The 24,346-nt window shown below is 39.4% G+C and overlaps 1 protein-coding gene across 1 annotated transcript; it reads right to left on the bottom strand.

Annotated features, from left to right (window-relative positions):
* Nucleotides 1–12,551: 12,551 nt before the first annotated feature.
* On the bottom strand, nucleotides 12,552–18,605 carry Spink13 (serine peptidase inhibitor Kazal type 13). The gene is made up of 4 exons (XM_075970827.1): nucleotides 18,527–18,605; nucleotides 13,970–14,007; nucleotides 13,222–13,349; nucleotides 12,552–12,621 (listed from the first exon to the last, which is right to left on the bottom strand). The coding sequence occupies exons 1-4, from the start codon at nucleotides 18,603–18,605 to the stop codon at nucleotides 12,573–12,575; spliced, it is 294 nt and encodes a 97-aa protein (XP_075826942.1). The 3' UTR covers nucleotides 12,552–12,572.
* Nucleotides 18,606–24,346: the final 5,741 nt, after the last annotated feature.

Here is a 24,346-nt window from a genome sequence, read left to right as displayed (position 1 = left end):
GGAGCAAAGCTCTTTCTCAAAACCAGGAATATGCTTGGCAGAGCTGGTAATGGCCTGGTGACGGGGGGCTGTGGCTTCATATCCTGAGAACCCAACCCTTCCCACAATAGGGGCTGTGGTTATCATCCCCGAGGCTGCTGTGTGTTCGGTCAGTAATATCTTGATTTACCCTGTGTTCCTCTTGGGCATCATTGTTTAATTTTGTTCTATTCACACCTCCTGAAAATAGTATATAATATGTTGTACTTTACAATAAGCTTGCTTGGCATAAGATATAGCTTGTGCAAAACCTCCAGACCCCAGTTTTTATCCTCTGTCTTTTATTTCTCATCCCCTGGAACATCCCCTTCAGTACCCGGTTACTGAAAAATGACCTTCTGGTCCATGTCAGTAAATAGTTCCAGTTATGAGACAATAGGATGGGAACAGACTATACCAATTCTCCTTTGGGTTCACATCACATATCTGGATATTGATTGACATGTACACAGCTGTCAGCAGTAATTGATAAAAATCACATCTTCTGTGCTCTGAAAGGATGCCTGTAACCTAAAAGTCAGCCAACATCAGATAATGTTAGTTAGTTAAGGTAGCTGTAACAAAATACCAAAAACTGAGGCGCTTAAACATAAGAAATCTCTTTCCTCACAGCTCTAGTCTGATATCACCGAAGGGTTGGTTTGGCCTTTTTTTCCTTTGGCCTCTCTCCTTGGTTTCCAGACAGACAAGCCTCACAATGGCCTTCACATGGCCTATTCTCTAAGTACATACACCTGAAATCTGTTCTTTCTGTCAGGACACCAATCCTACTAAGTTAGAGCCCGCTGTTAAGGCCTTCTTTAGCTTTCATTTTTTCTTTCTTCTAGTCTAATCTTCCAGAAGTCCCCGAATACAACTTCTTTATCACTGTCCCTTTTTCCTGTAAGTATCTCCTGCTCACGGTAACTACATGGTTTAGCCAGACTGGTCTCCTTTCCTGGAAATGCCGGCAAACTTATTTTTTCTTGAGTTTGTATTTTGACTCACTCCACCACTAAACAGATAATCTTAAAGGCTGAAAGTGGAAGAAGTGTAATTCCTAAGTTTTTACTTCGGTTTTATCTCTGTACACTATACACCTCTTAACTTCTGAAGGTCTTTTTTATGGCCCTCTGTGAGCGCCTGCTTCTACAGAGTCCTGTATTTTCCATGTGTGCCCATACCTATGGTAAACTTTTATGGATTAGGCATAATAAATAAACAACAATAACTGGCAACATAATCAAACAATTATAAATTATGCTATAATGGATATTATTATACAAGGTATCATATTGTGTTGTAATATAGCCTAATACATGGTGATGTGTGATGAAAGGTTAAGATCAGGTAAAGTGAATGAATGATATAGCTATTATGATGCTGTACTACATTGCTACAAAGTGATTATCTTGGACAGGAACAATGTGACATGCAACAGCATATCTGTCAACCAAAGATGACTAATGGGATAATGGCCTGAACAGTGTAGCTATACTAGAGAAAGGTATGAGTCATATCCTGGTTGAGTTGGAACATAATGGTGTGAGATTTTTATCACTCCCCTTAGAATAGCTTGCAATTTAAAATTTATGAAAAGTTTTTTTAGTCTGTGTAACATTTCTATAGCATAGTTGACTAGGACACTTAAACCCTAAAAAAAAAAAAGGAAACTGTAGATAAAAAGAGACCATAGGTCTCTCCTTCCCAGATAGGAATCCCAGACTTCCATGAACTTGCCTTCCTGCCAGAGAATCACATGACCTGTGCCTACCCACTCCTTATCTCTGGGCAGAGATCTTGGATCACTAGCTCTCACCTGTGATAGTCACATTTTCTCACCCTTCCTCTTCAAGTAGTCACTCAGACTCTTGCTGTAAATGCCACCCTCCTCCACTGCCTGCCAGCTGACCATGTATCCTCTACAGAAATTATGATCCTGGTTTAGAAGCTTCACTTAGCCCTAACTGAACCAGGATCACATCTGATACCCTATTTGAACATCAACACTGAATTTCCTAAGACTGAACCCTAAGTTGTATTCATCTTAACAAGGTATAGAAACAACAAGAGATTTAAATACCCTCTAAATTACGTAAAGGCCAGATAGCTGAACCAAGAAATATTATCAACAACTTAGCTTCAGATGCCTTAGTCCCACAGCAAAAGCACAAACAACGTGAGTAACCGAGATAGTGTGTCTCCTCCAAAATTACTGCTCCCAGAGAAAAGCAACTTGAATGATGTACAAGACAATGACTTTAAAATCACAATAATAAATATTTTTAAGGAATTCAAAGGGGATATAAATTAATTATTGAATGAAGATTATGAAAGCATAAATAAAAAGGTGAGTGAAAAAATGTCAATTCAAGATGAGAAAACAGGATTTAATGAAGAGATAGAATCTATGAAGAAAAGAAAACTTAAAACTCAAAATAAAAACTTCAGAAAGTCATAATTAAGATCAGAGAAAAGCCTCACCAATGAGCATCGGGTCTTAAAGACAAGGAGAAGAACTGGATCAATAAATGAATGAAAGAAAATGTTAAATATGGAAGAATGAGAAGAAACCTAGGTTAAAGGCACAGACAATATTTTCAACAAAGTCAGTGAACACAACTTCCCTAAACTCAGTAAAGAGGTGCCTATCAAGATACAAGAAGCATAGAGAACACCAAATAGATAGGACCAGAAAGAAAAAAGAAAAAAAAAAACTCCTCAAGACGTGAATGAAATAGGCAACCCAGAACAGAAAGAGCATTACGTACAAGAAAGAAAAAGTCACACCCCATCAGAACACCAGCTGATTTTTTTTAATGGGGACTTTAAAAGCCAGAAAGGCTTAGGACAGTGGTGTACAATTTATGGAAGGATACAGATGCTAGTCCAGACTATTGTACTCATAATCAGAAGAGAAGCTTTCTGTGATGAAACATGCAAGGAATTTATAACCAGTAAGTCAGCTCTACAGAGGATACCAGAAGGGCTTAAGAGAGGTTTAAACTGTTGAGTGGTGCTCCCAGCATTTGGGAGGCAGAGGCCGGGGTGGGGGGGGGATCTCTGTGAGTTCAAGGCCAGCCTGGTATAGAACTAGTTCCAGGACTAGAGCTGCTACTCAGACAACTATGCCTCTGAAAGGGTGGGGGTGTAAACACAATTAAGGAGGCATGGAAAATATATAAACAAACAATTCCTTTAATAAAATGTGACAAAATGACAGGAATTAACATACAGTTTTCTACATTGCCACTATATTCACAATAGGACAACATAAATATTCTTCAACTGAAGAATGGATAATGAAAACATGGTAAATTAAATCATGATATCTTCAAGTAAATGGATGAAACTAAAAAATATTATACCAAGCAGCATAACCTAGACCTGGAAAGACAAACAACACAAATTCTCTCTTCTGTGGTTTTTAGTTCCAAATCTTCAGGTGTGAGTACATAACCTAGAATAACCACAGAAACGAGAAAAGTAAAAGGGTTTCTGTGTGTGTGTGTGTGTGTGTGTGTGTGTGTGTCTGTGTCTGTGTCTGTGTCTGTGTTTGTGTGTGGTAGGGAGGAGTGCCAGAGATAGGAATAGCAGGATGCAAGTTAGATGAAGACAAAAATAAGGAAAATGTGAGGAGCTTTTGCTTTAACTGAGGATGAGGAAAGGATGCCAATGCAGAAGGGGAGGGAAAGAGGGACTAATAACACTAAGGATATTTGCAAAACTCATAAGGAATCATACTACTTTTGTCTAAAATTACAAATAACACATATAATCTTTCTTATATATGCATTTGTAAAGAGAAATGAAATTATGAAATCCACAGGTAAACTCTGAGTGAGGTGAGACTCACACAAACATAGTGTGGTTTTTTTTCTCATTTTCATACATTGGCTATGAGTCTTCTAATATGTCTGTTCCATTTTGAAAGTCCATAGAGGTCAAGTAATTAATAAGGCATCATTGAAGAATCAGCTCACGGAAGAGAGCTAGAACACAGTGGTGTAAAGGGCTTAAGAGGAATACAGAAACAAGAAGAGTTGCATTGGGGTGGGAAGGATGGTCAGAGTGGAGGAGAGAATATGGAAAGGAACAGTTAAGTAACCTAATAACTAATGACATTTCAAAATAATTACATGAAACCCTACTGTAGAAGCTTTCTGAAATATGTACACAAATACATGTAAAATGAATCTAAATGGAGTGACCCCTGCAACGGTGCAACAATGTCCCCATTAGACACCACAAGATAAGAAAATTACAAAACCTAGTACCTGAACTGCGTTATCTCTTGGGCTGGATAATTTTATGTTAGTTTGATACAAGCTAAAGTCATCTGAGAGAAGGGGATCTCCGTTAAGAAAATGTCTCCATTAAGAAACTATTGGCAGCTGGTAGCTTCTGACAGAGAGAATCAGTTTTCCTTAAGAGTGTTTTCCCTGTTGGGTTGACCACCCTCTAGGGGAGACCATCCAAGAATATATGGGAAGCACAACTTGGCAATATGACAAGGGACAGGTTGGGAAGTCATGGAGGTGATTCTGAAAAGAGTAGGAGGAGAGGCAAATATGAAAAAAATACATTGTATGCAAATATGAACAAAATACATTGTATGCAATTCTCTGAAAACTAACAAAAAGGGGAAAAGTGTAATTCAATTCAAAAATGAGATGTTTCTGGTTAAGGTAAACTACCAAATATTAATAAGCATAATAAAACAATATAATGTAACAATAACAGTAATAGCATGTGTTTAAGAGTTGAGAAAATTTTGCTCAATTAATTGGGAAACAAACTATCTAGAAATTTTATTTACATATTAATAAGCATAATAAAACAATATAATATAACAATAACAGTTATAGCATGTGTTTAAGAGTTGAGAAAATTTTGCTCAATTAATTAGGAAACAAACGATCTAGAAATTTTATTTACATGCTTAAGGCTTACACGTTTCAGAAAAAAAGTTTAAATAAGCTAATATAAAACATGCCACCATTGTCATAGGATTATCACTAGTAGTTTATTTTAAAAATGTTAGTCATGTTAACTTTATATTTAATTTAAGGGAGATTTATTGCTTGAAAATGTAATGACAGATATTTTATAGTTACATATACTATGTATAAATGAAACAATAAGTGTATTTATAATGCATAGACTATAAAATGTGTGCATTATGTATGTATGCATTAATTTCCCTGATAATTTTGAAGATAGTTTTTTGCTTTTCGGTGAACTTACTAAACAGAAATACCTTGACAATTCACTAAATTCAATAAATGAGTGTATATTTTTAATATTTTCTATTTGATACTAAAGACTGTGAAAATTATATTAGAGGAATATTATTGAAATTTAGTCATACTCTTTAATTTGTCTTGATATAATCAATATGATATTTTAATTATTAAATAATGTCTGCAATAATTCAATAAATATAACAAAGTAGAATTCTTCACTGCAAAATGCCTTGTACCTAAATGTATTGCAGATGAGATATCTTGTAAATGTTCAGATTTCTGAAGTAATGCCCATTTTAGTTGGTTCTTTGTTATTATTGATGTTGTTACTTGATGGCTTTAGCAATTTGACCCAAGTCTTTGAGTGTAAAAATCATCCTTCTGTTTTTCTCACTCAACTTTGGAAATTCTTTTTTAAAACAGGCACTGGAAAATGAGACAGACCAGAGCTTAACCATGCTGCAAGAGAGGACTGTGTGAAAAAAGAGGAAGCCTGAGAAAAGAGTAGACAGTAGGGACAGGAATATCTGTGACAGAAAGCGGGCAGGTTTTTTGGTCTGGGAGTGCCAGAGAATTAGGAAGGCACGGGCAAGATAGAATGTAGTCTTTCAAGTTGAAATGTGAGTTCTCAGGAACCGCAATTCCAGTGTGAGCACTGGAGGTGCTGGGAGGAGCACTGAGGGGTTGCTCTGAGATGGGAGCCGTGGCAAAAAAAAAAAAAAATGGGTTATGGGGCAATCTGGAGAAATGAGAAAAGTGGAGTCATAGTAATAATGATAATAAAAAATAATAATAAACCCAATGATCTTGGAACATAAACATGAAGAAGAAGGAGTCTTTGACATGCTTGAATGCTTGAAATAAAACTGAGCTCCAAACTGAACAGGGTGTGGTGGGATCAGAGAAAAGGGGATTATGGAGAACAGAATCTGGCCTAGTTCCCCAAATGGGCCAGTTCTTTGCTTTTGACTCCTTAGATGTGTTATGGTACACCATATGGGTGTGTTTTGTTTAGACTAGGAACTGGGTGCACCGGATTGTAGGGTGGTGCTAGTCACTCTTGAGGGTAAAGGGTAGGGCGGGCCAGACCATCTGATTCAGGGAGGAAACTTTGGGTGACTCCATATCAATTGAGTGGGAGAACAAGTTCACCAGTGTGGGCAATTAACCAATCATCAGACAATCACAGTTACATATGGAAACCTGTCAGTTCAAAGGGTGGGAGGGAGTTTATTCTGGAGTTTTAAACATTAGCGACCATGGTTTGGGAACAGATTTAATTACCACCAAATCCATGTTCCAATGTGGTAGCAATTTGATGAGGCTTTAATAATGATATAACAAAGCACACCATAAGTGAAGGCATGTTGAATATACATTGGTGGGAACACTCAGTATATGGGTGGAAGCAAAGTAGAAGAAAACCATTCTGGAGACCTCATATGCTCTCTGACGGTGTTTTTAGTCTTTGGTTGGTGGAAATGAGGCTTTGTCCAAAGGTTTTCTTAGCTGTTAGTCACAGAATATTAGCACTGACACAAAGTGACTAAGGGACGGCTACTAAGGTAGATAAGGGTGGGTGGCCCAGGGTGAGTTGCAATTAGGCTCTGGACCTGCAACATTCCAACATCTCCACACCTGATGCAGTTCTAAATTTAGCAAGTCAAATCCTCCCATTTAGAGTCCTGGAGAGATGACAACAGTTTTGCAATCATTTTTAGAAAGACAAATTATATTTACTGGGGTCGGACATCTATGTAATATGGACCAAATAGCATGAATTGCTGTCTATTTACAAATAGGTGGCAAACAAAGAAGAGAAACATGGTGGACTGGAGGTTGATGTAGCCTAAGTGGTAATAGATGCAACCTAAAAGACGTCCACTCCAGATCTCCATAACATGGCAACTAGGGCAAGGGAAGACAAATGGAGTCGAAGTGAGGGAGTCACCAACCGAGTAAGAGCCGCACAAGAGACTGCATGACGAGGATGGTAAATAAAGCCAGAACAAGTGAGGAGAGAACACTGGTGAAGCCACAGAGGGTGCAGTGAGCTGGCTCGGTGTGTACACTGAGAATACAGGGGAAGAATTTAGGTCCTCAGCCCAGAAGCTGTGAGGAGTCTGGGGGGCAGGATTGGCCAAGAGTGAGAAGGAAACTTGTGGAATCACCAGCAACTAGACAGTAGCTTTAGATAAGGGGCAATGAGAAGCATGTTCGTTTGCTGTTTTTATTATCCAAGTCAGAATTCTCATTTGAGAACAATTCCACTCTTAAAGAAACAATCCTCCCAGTCTTCTCCACTCCCTAATTTTTCCATTCTGCACCATCTTATCCAGCATATGCAAAAATGGGGGGCCCCAGTGTGAAAACTCGTTGGCACATGTCTGTATTAGAATTGCCTGGAGGAGTTAACAAAGCACTCAAGTCTATATTCATTAAAATGATGGGCTGGAAGGTTTACATTACTGTTAACACTAGGGGTTATAGGTCTGTTTAAATTATTATTTCATCTTAATTTAACTTTGGGAGGTCATATAGATCAAGAAATTCATCCATTTTTTTTCATGTTTTCAGTTTGATGGAGTACAATTTCAAGTATGTACTTACTATTCTCTGAACTTCCTCCATGTCGGCTATAATGTCTCTGATTTTATCTCTAATTTTATTAAATTGGAGTCTCTATCTTTTGTTTAATTTAACTAGAGTCTTGTCAATTTTGTTGAGTTTCTCAAAGAGCCAGCTTTTTGTTTCATTGAGTCTTCATATTGTTTGTCTGTTTGTTTCTACTTCACTTATTTCAACCCTGCGTTTGAGTACTTATCCCCACCTGCTCTTTCTGAGTGTTATTTTCTAGAGCTTTCATTAAGTTATTAATATGAGGTCGTTCCAATTTTTTTATGAAGGCACTTAGTGCTATGAACTTACTGCTAGAACTGACCTCATGCTGTCATATATGTTTGGATATATTGTGTTTTCATTTTCATTCAATTCTAAGCAAATTTTAATTTCCTTCTTGAATTCTGTCTTGATTCAATTTTCGTTCAGTAGTGAGTTGTTCAGTTCCCATGAGTTTGTAAGCTTTTTCCTTTTCTGTTGTTACTGATATCCAGCTTTAACCTGTGGTGGACAAACAGGATGTAGGGTGTTTTGTTATTCCAATTTTCTTATATGTGTTGCGGCTTGCCTAATGTCCTAAGATGTGGTCAGTTTTAGAGAATGTCACATGAGCTGCTGAGAAAAAAGTTTATTCTTTAGTGTTTGCATGGGATTTTCTGTAGATATGTTGTGTCCATTTGATTTATGGTGTTATTTAATTCCAGGGGTTTTTCTTTAGCTTTTATCTGAATGCAGTGTCTATTGGTGGGAGTTCGTGAAATCACCCATTATCACTGTGTTAGGGTAAATATATTGGATTAGCAATGTTTCTTTTAGAAACTTGGGTTATTTTGTGTCTGGTGTATAAATGTTTAGAATTCCAGTATCTTTTCGATGAGCCTTTTCCTTTAATGAACATGCAGTGCTCCCCCTTATCTCTTCTGACTGATTTTGGTTTGATGTATGATTTATTTGGACATTAAGGTAGCCATCCCTACTTGCTTCTTGATTCCACTTGCTTAGAATACTTTTGTCCATCATTTTACCCTGAGGTGACACCTATCCTTGATGGTGAGGTGTGTCTCCTGGATGCAGCAGAAAGATGGATTCTATTTTGAATACATTTTGTTAGTCTGTGAGACCATCAATATTGAAAGTTATTAATGAACAGAATTCGTTGATTCCTGTTATTTTGATGTTATGGTGTGGGTGTCTTTCCCCTTCTTTTCACATGTTGTTCTCGGGTTATTTATTCCTTGTTCCTCTGTGGCACAGTTAATCTCTCCAGACTAAAGTTTCCCTCTAGTGCCTTCTGTAGAGCAGGGTCGGTAGACAGACTAATAGATAGATAAATTTGTTTTTATTGTGGAATGTTTTTCATTTTCTGTCGACTGTAACTGATAGTTTTGGTGAGTTCACTAGTCTGGACTGGCATCTGCGGCCTCTCAGAGTTTGTAGAGTATCTGTCCAGGCCCTTTCTAGCTTTTAGAGTCTCCACTGAAAAGTCGAGTGCTGTTCTAATGGGCCCACCTTTAGAAAAGACTTAGTCTTTTTTTCTTGCAGCTTTTAATATCCTTTGTTTTGTACATTTAGTGTTTTATTATGTCATGGGAAATTTCTTTTCTGGTCCCGTCTATTTGTTGTTCTGTATGCATGTGGATATTACCATTGCCTTGGACAATGGCATGCAAAGAAGGCTGTATGTTTGAATATAAAATCCCTGGGATACTTTGGGGTATGGACAGCATCTGGAAAATAGAGATGGATTGTGAAAAGGCACTGAATAAGATGCTAAGTACCTTGACATTGCATTTCTAGAAATGGGTTGAAAACTGCCTCAGCCAGCCAAGAAAATGCCAAATCTTGGAGGAAAATGGGCATCCCCACTATCTACTAACTCAGCAACAAAAGAATCTTTCAGATAGACTGGAGTCAATTAGGGGAAGGAAGTGCAAACTGCTTATTTGTTTTGGCATGGTCTAATGTATCCCAGGATAGACTGCAACTCACTATTTAGCTGAGATCATCTTGAAGTTCTGATCCTCCAGCTTGATGCTGGGATTGCAAGTGTGCACCACCACACAGTGTCTATTCCGTGCTAAAGGTTTAATCCAGGGCTTTGTGCATGTTAGGCAGGCACTTGACAAACTGAACTACTTTTCCAGTCCCATGAGTAGCATTTTATGACAAGGATAAAAGTCTTGGTAAGCTTGTTTAGCACATAACAATGGATCTTGGAACCATAACGCATACATTTGTGAGTGAAGCAAACCTTGGAAAAAGAGATACAGCAGAATCAGCACCAAATAATGACAGAATGTTAAAGGAGACTGTGATAAGTCACTGTTGAAAGTTCTGCCCAGGTCAAGGTAGGTCTGGTCTGCCGCTCTCTGGACAAAGAAGCTGTTGTCCATATTGCCACAACAGAAATCATAATTCTGATTCTTAACTTTTTTTCAGGGTGAGAGGGGAGATGGTTTTCACTTGCTACCATGCATTTGTACACATAAGGTATGACTGGATGAGGGTGCCTCCACTGCCTTTGTGGCCAATCAAAAGACTTTGGCTTCCAATACAAATAAGTTCTGGGAAAGGCTCTTTCCAAAAATGAAAAGTTCAGGGATTCAACTTTTTGACTATCTCTTTATGTAAACCTGGTTGAACATTAATTTACTTATGTGGAGCAGGCTGTCTTTTAATCCCACAGGTAACTGCCTGCCTCTGCCTCCTGAGTGCTAGGATTAAAGGTGTGTGCCACCATGCTCAGTGTATGCTTTCCTATTGCTGTGATAAAACACGATGACCAAGGAAACTCTTAGAAGTAACACTTTATGTGGGCTTAAGTTTCCAGAGGGACATCAGGGAAAGACAGCAAGGACAGCAGTCATGGGGTTGTAAGACTTTAAGAAAATCCTGAAGCCATTTTTGACAATTCCGAATCCTCTCAGCCTCTGTGCCATAGTGCTTCCCCTCCTCCCCTGGGAACCAAGGACTTAACAGCTACACTCACATGTACTCAGTTCCTGAACAATTACCCATATACGTATGCTTTGGTTCGGTCCCCTGGGAAACGGGGTCAAAATGACCTCTTACCTCATCTGATCTGGCAACAGCTCTCCAGTCAATTACTGGTAATAGTCCTTTCAAATAAGCCAATCAAAATAGTCAAAGAACAACCCCCCTTGCTTCTGTGGCCCCTTTAAAAGTAGACTGTACCCGCTATTCGGGGTCCCTCGGCTTCCCGAATGCTGGGGGACCCTATCATGACAGAATTAATAAAATCCTCATGCTTTTGCATCGGCTGTGGTGTGTGAGATGGTCTCTGGGGGCGACTCCTTCTCGGTGTTTGGACGCTAGAGTCCAACAGGGTCACATTGAGAGCTCCCATCTTGAACCACAAGTACAAAGCAGAGAGAACAAGCAAACAGTAATACGAGGCCTTCGTCTCTCAGTGCCTTTCCCTAGAGACCCACTTCCTTCAGGAAGGCCACACCTATTAAACCTCACTAAACTCTAGTAACATCTGTGGACCATGAATTCAAATGCCCTAAACTATGGGGGACATTTCTCATTCAAACCATCACACCTAGCTTAAGATTCTGGATTCTGGATAAGTGGATCTTTAGACAGAAGTCAAAGATGCCCTGCCAATTGTGTTTCTTAAATTTTTAGTTCCAAAGTCAACCACCAGCAACATTAATTGCTAAGTGTTGGGATATTTTTGTTATAATTCAGAAGCTCATGGTTGACTTAACAGCAGTGAGTCTCATCCTTTGGGTCGAGACCCCCTTGGTGTCAAATGACCCTTTCATGGAGGGGGGTCACATATCAGATATCCTGCACATTCATATTACAGTGCACAGCAGTTAGCAAAATTACAGTTCTGACACAGGAACAAAATAGATTTATAGTGAGGGAGTCGCCACAACATGAGGAACTGGAATTAAAAGGGCTGCAGCATTAGGAAGGTTGAGAACCAGTGTTTACCAGCCTTCACTACCTCACTCCCAAATGGAGGAGCCACTGGTTTCTATCAAGACATACATCAGGTTTAAGGTGAGGGTTGGTTAAGCTGAACAGACCATCCTTCTGGATGGCCAAGGACCATGATATGACCCTAATTTGAACAGTCAGTGGCAAAACTGAGGGAAGAATTCTGAACTCGTTCCACATGTACGCTTTCTTTCTCTGAGTCAGAAACGTTCATTAGGGCGGCACTCTCCATCTCTCTGGTATGTTACTCCTCCAACCATGGGAAGTGTAGCATTTATTTAGGGATGTTGGGAGCTAGAACGAAGCCTGGGTGTGGCTTCCTGCTCTGAAAGGATGTTTCCTCTTTTTCTTTTATGTCTTTAAGTGAAGTTAGTGGAGCCAAGTATGCCTGACAGAGAGACCCGGTGAGTTTAATTAAAGAAAGAAGTAGCGGTCTCGCTGGGCTGAGAGACTATGGATCTCTCCACATGGAAACTGACTTTAAACTATCAGTTCACAAAAATTAATAGTAATCATTTCATTCATTATTATGTTTATTTGCAACAAATATGGCATTTTTCCATTATTTGGATTCCTTTGCTTTCTGTTTGGTTTTAAATTTGGGTTGGGCACAGGTGTGCATACAGTTTGTGAATTAAGCTCCTCAAATTCCCAAAGAAATAATTTCCAGAACGAAGTAATGGAAAGCACGAACAAGTGAAAGCATCCCATTCGCTTCTAGTTACACTTTCCATATTTGACAAACGCAATATGAGGGCCGAATTCCCTAAAGAAAAGAGAGAACGTTAGTTCCTTAAGGGAAGAGGACATTGCTCTTAAACGTGCTTTGGCTACCTTCTAAATGAAGTCCTAAAGTGGAGGATGATTCTGTTAGTATTCAGGCATCTGTACTGGCCTGCGCTTGGGGTTCTGACAGGCTATGTCCTCAGCTGTAGCCAGTAAGAGCGCCTCCTGTGTATATTCACTATGTTTGCTTTTAAAAGAGCCCTGCCAACCTCTTCTCTTTCTTTCTCTCTCTCTCTCTTTCTCGCTTCTCTTTTCTTCTGCCACCCCTGTCCCTAAAGACTTGTCTCCCACCCTCCCTTCCCTTTTTTCATATTCTCCCTTCCCTAATAAAAACCCCTCCATGTGAATCCTGTTGCCTGGCATCTTTCTCTCTTGCGGAGCTTTTTAAAAATTACAACAGCTTCTACAATTCCATGTGTACCCATCTTGTCCATTCCTGTTACCATGTCATATTTCACACATGCCTGATCTATGTGTTGATTACTCAAAATGTGTCATGAAAACTTTCAATATAGTGTTTTGTATCTTGATGCATTATAGAGTAAAAAAATACATTAGTTATATTTTGCTTTGAACTTACCACCGATCAATGCAAAAGAAGCACTCATTCTTGTAGGTTAATCCATTTGTAGCACAAACAAATGCTACCACATCTGGACAGCTTGCTTCATAATCAGGATCTATTGGGTAATACATTTTGCATGGGGGCTGGAAACGTAAACATGACAAGAATAAGAGTTTATTTTTGCCCATTTATCAGTTACCTTTCACTTCTAACCCACATAGCAATAATATTAAATCCTACTAGGTGAACATTTAAGGATTTCCTGTCTTCTAAACTTCCATCAGGTGAGTTTTTGTTTCTACTTTTCTTATGTAGTAACTCCATGTACCCCATAGTCACTTCAATGATAATCATCATAGAATCCCTGCTAAACCCCAAGCACGCAGTTTTCCTTTGAACTTGCCTCCATTCCAGTATGCTATTGTATAAGAAATTAATGAGTAAAGATACATATCTTTACTCATTATTAGTCATTATGTGCTTGTGAACTTAGGGCGGGATTACCACATAGTTGGTAAGAATGAGAACTGTCTATGGAGACTAGAGATACATGATATTTGTGGCTGAGCAAGCAATGGTTGTTATTTCATTAAATGCTCAGCAATATCTAATTGTGTGGGGGTTTTTTTTTTGCACTGTAACATTTGCTAAACCATGTTAGTGTGTATGTTACAAGAGTTATGCTACCTGGGAAGAAGTCCACCCTGGAGAGATTAAATGATCCGGGCGGAAGAAGAATATAGCATTGAAAATTGACATTTACCTTAGGCCATCTAGAAGGGTTGCGTGAACTGACAAGCTCTGCAAATAAAGCACGAACACACTGAGTTAGAAGAACCAGTGTATGATGGGATGCAACCTCACCCACTAGCCACTTACTCGGAAAGCCATGGAAGACAATTTACAGAATTTATAGGTGGCACTCCTTTGTGGACTGCTTTATTTATTTATCTGCCTATCTATCCTATATATAATTTTCAGAGCTCATACTTCATTTGCAAATTGCTGCGTCATTGAGGAAAAAGTACTGGGCCGAGTGAGAAGCTACAGAGAGCGGGTCTGACATGTATGAAATGCTGGGTTCCATCTCCACCACTGCAATAAGTAAGTTAATCAGCTAAATAAAGACAATTTGGAGTTGTATGACTTATAATGTTATTTATAACAGTAAGTTTCCTGTTCTACAATTAGAATAATTATATGCATTTTCAGACTTCTATTAAATTACATGTGATATAGAAGTAGTGTATTACTGCAGGTCCTACTAGGATGCTAAATTAATATGGGTCCACTGATTGATGACAAGGAGGTAGAACAAGCACCCAGCTTTCAGGAGACTGGCTCTGAGAACAGGTTTTCTTAGATGATCTTGGTGCCTACAGATAGAGACCAACTGTGAGAGAAAGAACGAAGATGGGCTGACTATAGTTCTGCTTCTATCTCAGGTGGTTTAAAAATACCATAGGGTAGCTTAACAAGGAGCAATATTCCTAAATTACAAACTATGCCTCAGAATTTAGGACTAGAAGTATATCTCAATAATAGAGTATTAGCACAACATGTAAGATGCCCTGAGCTCACTAATAAATAAAGGCAGTTTCTCCTTGGATGGATACCTTGATCAGCCTAGATATGGTAGGGAGCACTTTGATCCTTCCTCAAAGAAATGTGCCTTACCCTCCCTGAGGCGTGGAGAGAGGGTGGGGTGTGGTTGGGAAGACGGTGGAGGGAAGAGGAGGAGAGGAGGGGTGAAACTGGGATTGGTATGTAAAATGAAAAAAAGATAACTTGTTTTCTTTTTTAAAATAAAAGAAAAATAGAAAAGAAAAAAGAAAACGTCAATTTCAGAAGAGACAATAAGAATACATATATAACTATGCACACACAAACCCAATGAAGACACAGAAGCAAAATCTGAAAAAGATACTCCACTTAATTCATGATGAGTTGTTTAAAATCACACTCAAAAGCCACTTATGACCTATTGTGTCAGCTGCTGAGAAAAAGGTATTTTCGCGCTTTTCTTTCTTCAAAAGCATTCGTTTATGAAGAGGGAAGTTGTCAATATTGGGCCAAATTACATTTGAATTTTTATTTAACTTGTCACTCCCAATTCAATGAATTTTTTTAAAGATGTATCTCCGACAATACAAAACCTCATGTGCATAATATTATTTCTTGAAGCACCGTTTGCTGTTACACACTAAGATTCATCTACTCCAGTAGAACAGTTGTCAAATGGTTTGCTGCGTCTACTCAGTGAAATTCTACATAATTGGGCAATAGAAAGGAAGTTCCCTGTGAACTATGATCTCTTGACCTTCCAAGATTCAATAGAAGTAAGAAAAAGTAGGTTGTAAACAGACACCTATAGTATGCCATCTTCATGTAGGCAGCAAGAGGGTAATGATGTGTAAATATTGTTTGGATGAAAACACAGGAAGCCCAGAGAATTGAAGTTGACTACAAAGAGGACAGTGTGTGATTAGAGCAGAAAGGATAATGGAACTGGGCAATGTTAACTCTTTTTGTTTATTTTGCTTTCATTAAAATTAATTTCAAAATGGAGCTTGGAAAATGGCCTAGGAAGTTCAAGCACCTGCTGCCCAAGCCTGAAGATCTGAGTTCGACCCCCAGAGCGCATGCACAGTGAAGCGACACTGGTTTCTGAATGTAGTTCTCTGGCCTCTAGATATATGAATGGCTCCTCACAAACACACCCCTTATGCAAACTCACACAAGGAAAAAAAAAAGACTGAAGGCTAATAACCTGAAACATCCAGGTGAGCAGAGAAACTTCTGACAGAAAAGTTTAGACCCTGATGATATCTGCAGACAGGAGCTGGGAAACTTTTGACAAGGAACATAACATACAGGTAAGAAGTTAAGGTAGAATTTATAGCTTGCGGATGCAGGAAACAGACTAGCAGCTGGCATTTTCCACTCAAAAGTTCCCTTCTCTGACCTGTAAGACCCTCAAGCCTCCTTCACCTCGGTGCAGTTTCTTTTCCCATGGAGAAAATGCCTGCTCTTCATTCCTCTAATAAAAGACAATCTGCCTCTGTAGAGATTAATCCCCCAATTAATTTTGGTGTTTTGAGACAGGGTCTCTTTATGTGTCCCTGGCTGTCCTGGAACTCACTATGTAGACCAGGATGACCTCAAATCACAGAGATTCCCCTGCCTCTTCCTCTGGAGTACTAGGTTTAAAGGTCTGTGGAATTATGCCTGGCATCTCTTTGTTTTATTTCCAACTTCCCTTATTGAATATCCATCTAAGAACAAAAATAATGTTATAAAGAAAAAATTAGAAACAAATTAAACTACTCTAAAATTGTTTCTATGATTTTTTTCTGACCCATATATTATATGCCAGCATATTGTTTAGTTTTCAGCTATCAGAGGACTTTTAGAGTAATTTCCTTTGCTGGTAAAAAAAAAGTTTGTTCATTATATATGTGCTTATTTGCTTAAGCTTAAAATTTGCAGAAAATAGCTTACAGAATTCCTATTGCATCTTCTGTGGAAAAGAACTCCACACACTAGAATTCAGGACTGCCCTACTTTCCTGTTTGTTGCTGTAACAAATATCCCGACGGAAGGCGCTTTATTTGGATCACAATTCTAATTAGTTGATCATTTCTGAGACATCAAGGCAGGAAGTCACATCACATCAGTAATCAAGCTCAGAGAAAAGATAACTGCACCCTTGCTCGACTGCCTTGCTCTCGGTAGGTTTTCTCTTCTGTTTTCCAGGATGCCTTGCCTAGGGAATGGTGCCACCCACCAGGGACCTGGTCTTCCTACATCAGTTTGCAATCAAGACCCACACTGGCAAACCTGATGTAGATAGTTCCTCATTAAGATTCCCTACCCAGGTGATTGTAGGTGTTAAGACTTAAAACTGACCAGTACAAACCGATATTTACTTTTTCTTTAGAATGAAGTTCTTACCACTGAAATCCTATGTTTAAGGATTACTTGGGTTCATTTCATTCTGCCCATTTTAGTGAGGAGAATCTTTCTCTTGAGATATGTTTTTTTCTCACTGTTTCTATTTGCTTTCACTTTTGTGGTGTTTCCTTGATTCCCTAAGATGTTTAAGAAAAATTTATCCATCTGTTTATTTATGTGTTCTTTTAAAAATTACAAATATATCTGTGTATATGCACGCATATGCATACACACATACAAATGTGCCATGGTGTGCCTATGGAAATCAGAGGACAACTTACAGGAGTTAATTTTCTCCTTTTACCATGAGTCCTGGGAATCAAACATAGGTCATCGGGCTTGGTGATAAGCACCTTTAGTCTGCAAGCCATCTGGACATCCAGCATGCTGATTCTACTTATTTATTACTCAGTACTGGCAACTGCACACATGTAAAAGTCAGAAAACAACTTGCATGAATCAGTTCTTCTACCACGTGAGTTATGGGCTTTGAACTCAGGTCATCAGCCATGGAATTCAAAGTCCCGATCTAATGAGCATTCTACCCCAGGATCCAGCAATACCACTCTTGGGAATATACCCAAGAGATGCCCTATCATACTACAAAAGCATTTGTTCAACTATGTTCATAGCAGCATTATTTGTAATAGCCAGAACCTAGAAACAACCTAGATGCCCTTCAATGGGAGAATAGATAAAGAAAGTGTGGAATATATACACATTAGAATACTACTCAGCAGTAAAAAACAATGACATCTTGAATTTTGCAGGCAAATGGATGGAAATAGAAAACACTATCCTGAGTGAGGTAACCCAGACCCAAAAAGATGAACATGGGATGTACTCACTCATAATTGGTTTCTAGCCATAAATAAAGGACATTGAGCCTCTAATTTGTGATCCTAGAGAAGTTAAATAAGAAGGTGAACCCAAAGAAAAACATATAGTTATCCTCCTGGATATTAGAAGTAGACAAGATTGCCAGGCAAAAATTGGGAACTTGGGGGTGGGGGTAGGATGGGGGTAAGGGAAGATGGGGAGAGAAAAGTGAGAAGGGGAGGATGGGGAGAGCTTGGGGGAATGGGATGGTTGGCTTTACTTGTAATGGGAACATTACAGTGAATGTTCTCTGCCCTAGAAGACTTGGTTTGGTTCCAAACTTACAGCTCAGAAGAATCTACAATATAGAAAACAAAGCTGATTTTTTTTCTTCTGAAGGAAATACATTTTAAAAGTATGTAGTTTGAACTTACAAGCTCAACATTTCATATTTCAGAAAAACATTCCAATCCAAAGTAAAAAAAATTTACTCTTATTTTCTCTACAACTTTAAGAAAGTCAAATTTTTATCTCCAAGACTGCTCACCTGAAAAAGTAACATGTGTCAAAGTAGAGAGCATCAGAGAGAGTGTGATCACGTGGTACAAGCAGACGCTTCTTCTCATGTCTTCTGCAGTGAAGACTAAGAAAATGCCCGTTAGTTTATTCCCAGTCTATGGTACAGATAACTTTTTAACATGAGAAAACTCAGTGCCCTTGGAGATGCTGTGTCAAGACAAAGCTGGCCATGGTGGTCTCATACAGGCTCCAAGCATGTAGACATGAGAGAGTCTCTTTGCTTAGAGAATGACAGGAGAACTATACCAACAATTCCCTCTTCCAACCCTACTGTGTGTCTAGAATAGAGATTAGGCTCAAGACTTTACAAGTCTATATCATCCACATAGGCCCATATTCATTCTATTTCTTCTCAAAATTGTAGGCAATGGGACATAAAGAACTGAACTGAGAGAGACCCACAATGAGTGAAGCTTTTCTATTTTCACATGCAAAGAAAATAAAAGGAAGATGAAAGCAAAATAAACCAACCAAGCCATGACAACCATAGAATGGAAGGGGGGAATCTGAGATACGGGGAAACACGAAATATCACCACTAACTTTGACTAAGGATAGAGGAGACAAAAAGAAGTTACCTGAATGAACTTTCTGTTGTCAGCTTGAAGTTACAGCTAGCGTTAAAAAGAACTGACTAGGGGCCTGCAAAGCCATAGAGGTGGGTCGCCTGCTCAGTTGAGTGACTACTAACTTGGCATGAGTTTATTCTCTTGGCTGTTTTCTGCTTTTGATCCTCTTTCATGCCACCCCCTCGGATGTTTCACGCTTCAGCAGGCAAGGCCAGGCCTGAAGGAGCTGAGTGAGTTTTAGTTATGAAACACAGGAAATAACAGCATCCTAAATATCTAATGTTTGCAAAGTAGATTAACGACCTGTTGCATTCCAGGCTGTTTGGTAAATGTTCTCGCCAAACCACAGCCTGTTTTCAGCCTTCCCACATTCCTCTGTCTTTACTTTTTAGAAGACTTACCTGTTTATATTCAAGCTTTGTTTTTTTCCCTTTTTCTGCTAACCTAGGAAACCCTAAGAGTCTTCTAATCAATATTATTTCTGGTGCTACTCTCCCAATTTCTGCATCTGTTGCTCTTGACTATACCTCAAGATATGCAATTCAGAAAAGTGACCTTTATCTGAAAATAAAAATCACCATATACTTTAAGCTTTTCTAGTGTCATTAGAACTTTTTGTTGTTTTATATCCTGGATGTATTGAAGTAACAGGCCCTGGCATAGATAGTTCCTAGATGGATCCATCAATATTTTGAAATCTTGCTATGTTTCCTTCTGTCCTCTTCTAAGTTGGAGTAAATTCAACTCTGATTTCTTTCAGACCTGGTGGTGTTAGATAGAAAATAATCTACACACTATAACTCAACAATCCCACTTTGATAAAGATTCCCTAGGAAACCTCTCATTTAATGTGATATTGCTGTTATGCTGCTTAACACACTCCATTTTCTTCCTTTTCTCCCTCAATGCACTGTTCTGAGGAGAAATGTCACCTTTTATTCCTGAATGAATAAACAAACACAAGGACACATGATCTACAGCTCTACTCCTTTCCCATCAAATTCTGGAAATCATGTCAATGAGTTTTTTCTTCTATTTCCATCACTCACCTTACACTGCTTAGCATGGGGAGCTGCTGTTTCATTGCTCCCCCCCTCTTCCTATCTTTCTATAAGTTCTTTGTGAGTATTACACGTCATACAATATGCTTGGATCATATTTGCCTTCCTTTTACCAACTCTTCTTAATCCACCTTATTTTTTTCCCATCCAGCTTTGTGTCTATGTTTTTAACCCTTCCGGACAAAGTTCTCCCATCCAAATACTCCTGGATATGTGGCCTTCCCCTGAAGCATGGTTAACTTACCAGGCACTACCTACACTCTTAGGAAAGAATCTATTTCTCCCTCTCCCAACTGTTAACAATTCCCGTTTGCTCTGTGGCTAAGGGTGGGATTGTGTGCCCAGCTCCCTCTCCATGCTGGCATTTAGTGTGGTGTGGGCTCGCACAGTTATTATGCATGCTCTCACAGTTCCTGTGAGTTCATATGTGAGCAGCCCTGTGGTGTCCAAAAACATGTTTCCTTTTCATCATCCATCACCTCTTTCTGCAGGGCTAAAAATTCTAAAGCCTCTTCTTCTTTTTTCTTTCTACATTGACTTTTGGGTCTCTGAGTTAATACCATCTTCTGAAAACACAAGTCTCAGATGAATGTTAAGAGATTCAATGAAGTATGGCTATAATGTATCATTAGGAGTAAGTTTAATACTTTGTCCATTTGGCAGTATCATAGTACCAGGTTCTCTCATAAGGCCTGCAACTGTCTAGACCTAGGTTTTTGTCCGCATATGTGTGCCACATGTGGGTTTTATCTTGTGGAGTGTGACTTAAACACAATCAGAAAATGGTTGGTTACTCCTCTGATGCTCCTGCCACTATTGCACCAGAGGTCATGTCTTGTCAAATCTTATTCATTGTTGTACCTAACAGGGCTTAAAGCAGGGCATGAGTGATGACTACTTCTCTACCCTGGTAGGTTATGTAGCTCCTACCAACACTACTACTAAAGCTTCCAGGATATGAAGCTTCCAGGTCTGTACCAGATTTATTTTACCATGAGCTCATGATTCATAGGTGCTATCTTCAACAATAAGTTCTTACTGTCATGTTCTGAAGGGTAACCAAGAGCAATTGAAATAGCTTGTAATGTCTTTTTGGAAAGTGGTCTGTAGGACCTCATTGACCAGCAACTCCAAAACAAGTAATCCACTCCTGGAACAAGGTTTTATTTTCTCTTTCTCTCTTTTGTATTTAATTAATTTTTTTCATTTTACCTTTCAGCCCCAATTCCCCCTCCCTCCCCTTCTCTCACCTCCCCACCTCCCCTAGTCTCCGCCCCCATCCACTCCTCAGAGGGGATAAGGCCTCCCATGTGATGTCACCAAAATCTGGAATACCAAGTTGAGGCAGGAACAAGCACCGCCCCCCAAATCGGGTTGGGCAAAGTATCCAATCATAGGCAATGGGCTTCAAAAAGCCAGTTCATGCACCGCCATAAGTCTTGGTCCCACTACCAAAGGTCCCACAGACAAACAAAGTCATATAACCATCACCCACATTCAGAGGGCCAAGAACTAGGCTTTTAAATGTTAGCCTCAATTGTTGCAAGTTTCCAGAGGTCTTTTGGAAAGAACTTCAGTGTTACTTATCTCTCACCCCACTCCCTCCTTTATTCTACCCTCTGCTCTGGGTATTCCTAATCCTTCCTATTTCATTATTTCATTTTTTACCTTTAATAACAGTGACCTCTAACTCCTCTATCTTGAAAGTCTCTCCCATGACCCCTTAGTAATTCCATGACCTCCATGGATATTCCAAATCAAACAAACATATATGAAGATTCAAAGATTGCATCATCAGATGAGAGAAAACATGGAATGTTTGTCTTCTTGGGTCCGAGTTACTTCACTCAGAATGATTGCTTCCAAACCCATCCACTTACCTATAAATTCCATGATTTATTTTTCATAGTTGAATAATATTCCATTGTGTAAAAACATCACATTCTCATTATCCATTCAGAAGTTAGAGGACATTTAGACTGTTAGACTCTTTTCGTTTACTGGCTATTATGAGTAGAGAAGCAATGAGTATAGATGAACAGGTATTTTTGTAGTAGAATGTGAAGCTCTTTGGGTATATACCCAAGAGAAGAATAGCTGCATAATGTGATAGACCTAATTGTCTCTTTTTGAGGAACCACTACATTGGTTTTCATAATGGTTGCACCAGTTTGCTTTCCCACCAGCAGTGAATACATAGTCTCCTTTCCTGGCATTCACGCCAAATCTGTTATTGTTTGTAACTTTGACCTTAGCCTTTATTACTGGGATGAGAAAGAATCTCAAAGTAATTTTAATTTGCATTTCCCTAGTTGCTAAGGATGATAAACCTTTTAAAAGTGTTTTTCAATTATTTATGTTTCAACTTTTGAGGAGTCACTGTCCTCAAAATTGTGTTTATATTCTCTCTCTCTCTCTCTCTCTCTCTCTCTCTCTCTCTCTCTCTCTCTCTCTCTCTCTCATCTTTATATATTCTAGATTATAACCTTTTGTCAAACTCTTACCTGGTAAAGGTTTTTTTTTCCCATTCTCTAGATGGCCTCCCTACTGGGTCAATGGTGTTCTTTGATATACAGATTTTTACTTTTATTAGGTCCTATTTACCAGTTGTTGGTATTAATGGCTGTACTTCTTAGGGTCCTTTTCAGAGAATCCCTTCTTCCTATAAGATCAAGAATAGTCCCTATGTTTTTCCTCTATCAGGTTTAGGGTATCAGGTCTTATGGTGATGTCTTTGATCCAGTTGGAGCTGAGTTTTGTGCAGGGTGAGAGATAGCAAAAGGGTTTCATTCTTTTGCATGTAGCTTACACAGCCAGAGTAGGACCATTTGTTGAAGACGCTATTTTCCCCCAGGGTGCATTTTTAGCCTGTTTGTCAAAAGTCAAGTTACTGTAGGAGTTGTGTGGGTTATATACTGATCCTAAGTTCTAATCTACTGAACAATGAATCTTTTTTTATGCTAGTCTCATGGTATTTTCATGACTATAACTCTGTAGTATAACTTGACAGATGGTGAGACCTCTACCAGTTTTGTTGTTGTTATTATTATTCAATATTGTTTTGGTCATCCTGGGTCTTTTGTATTTCCATATGAAATTTAAGATTTTTTTCAATTTCTGTGAAGAATTATGTAGTATTTTGATGAAAACTGTATAGAGTCTGTGAATTATTTTTGGTAGGATGTCTATATTCACAATATTAATTATACCAATCCAGGACCATGTGAGGTATTTTTCAGGTTCCTAAATTTTCCGTTGTATAAGTCTTTTACTTCCTTGCTTAGACATATTCTGAGATGTTAGTCAGGGCCATGGTTTCAGTTACCCCGGAGGTCACTCAATGTTCCCTGAGGTTGCTCAGTGCTTCCAGGGGTCGCTCTGCAATCCTGGGAGTCTTTGGACCCTGCTCCCAAGGAGGTTGCTTGCTTGGGGCTGCTCCTGCTAAGGTTACTGCCTTGGACCTGCTCTGGCAGAGGTCGCTGGCTCAGGCCTGCTCCAGCAAAGGTCTATAGCTTGGGCCTGCTTCCTCGGAAGTCACTGACTAGCACCCAGTCCTGCAGAGGTCTCTGGCTCCGGGCCTGCTCCCTGAATAGCGGCATCCTTGTACCTGCTTCTTTGGGAGTTCATTGCCTCGGGCCTGCTTCTGCTGAGGTTGCTGACTCACATCCCACACATGTCCCTGGTTTCGGTCTGTGATGGAGGAAGGTCATTGGCTAATAAAGGAACTGCCTTGGCCCATTTCATTGGTTAGAAGATAGGTGGGAGGAGTAAACAGAACAAAACTCTGGGAGGAAGAGGAAGTGAGGTCAGACTCGACAGCTCTCCTCTCCAGAGCAGACGCCTCAGAGCAGAGACACCATGCCCCTATCCCGGGCAGACACACGCGATGAAGCTCTGACCTAGAATCTTCCTGGTAAGACCGGTGCTCACAGATTATTAGAGATGGGTTGATTGGGATATCAGAATTAGCCAGTAAGGGCTAGAGCTAAGGGCCAAGCAGTGATTAAAAGAATACAGTGTCTGTGTAATTATTTCTGGGCATAAGCTAGCCGAGCAGGTGGCTGGGGTGTTGGGGACGCAGCCCCGCCGCCCATATTTCTACAGGTCTGCTCCCACGAAGGTCCCTGTTTTGGGCCCAGTTTCACAGAGGTCTCTAGCT

Source organism: Microtus pennsylvanicus, chromosome 4, assembly GCF_037038515.1.
Source record: "Microtus pennsylvanicus isolate mMicPen1 chromosome 4, mMicPen1.hap1, whole genome shotgun sequence".
Classification (NCBI taxonomy): domain Eukaryota; kingdom Metazoa; phylum Chordata; class Mammalia; order Rodentia; family Cricetidae; genus Microtus; species Microtus pennsylvanicus.
Note: the sequence above shows the minus strand (reverse complement) of the source record. Positions and strands in the feature narration are given on the sequence as shown.

Excerpts from the sequence above, each read along its gene's own strand:
- Spink13 (XM_075970827.1), bottom strand. The coding sequence starts at position 18,605 with ATGAGAAGAAGCGTCTGCTTGTACCACGTGATCACACTCTCTCTGATG. Across the intron at positions 13,350-13,969 it reads ACCCTTCTAGATGGCCTAAG|CCCCCATGCAAAATGTATTA; the intron begins GTAAATGTCAAT and ends TTACGTTTCCAG. Across the intron at positions 12,622-13,221 it reads TTCTTTTGCATTGATCGGTG|GGAATTCGGCCCTCATATTG; the intron begins GTAAGTTCAAAG and ends TCTTTTCTTTAG.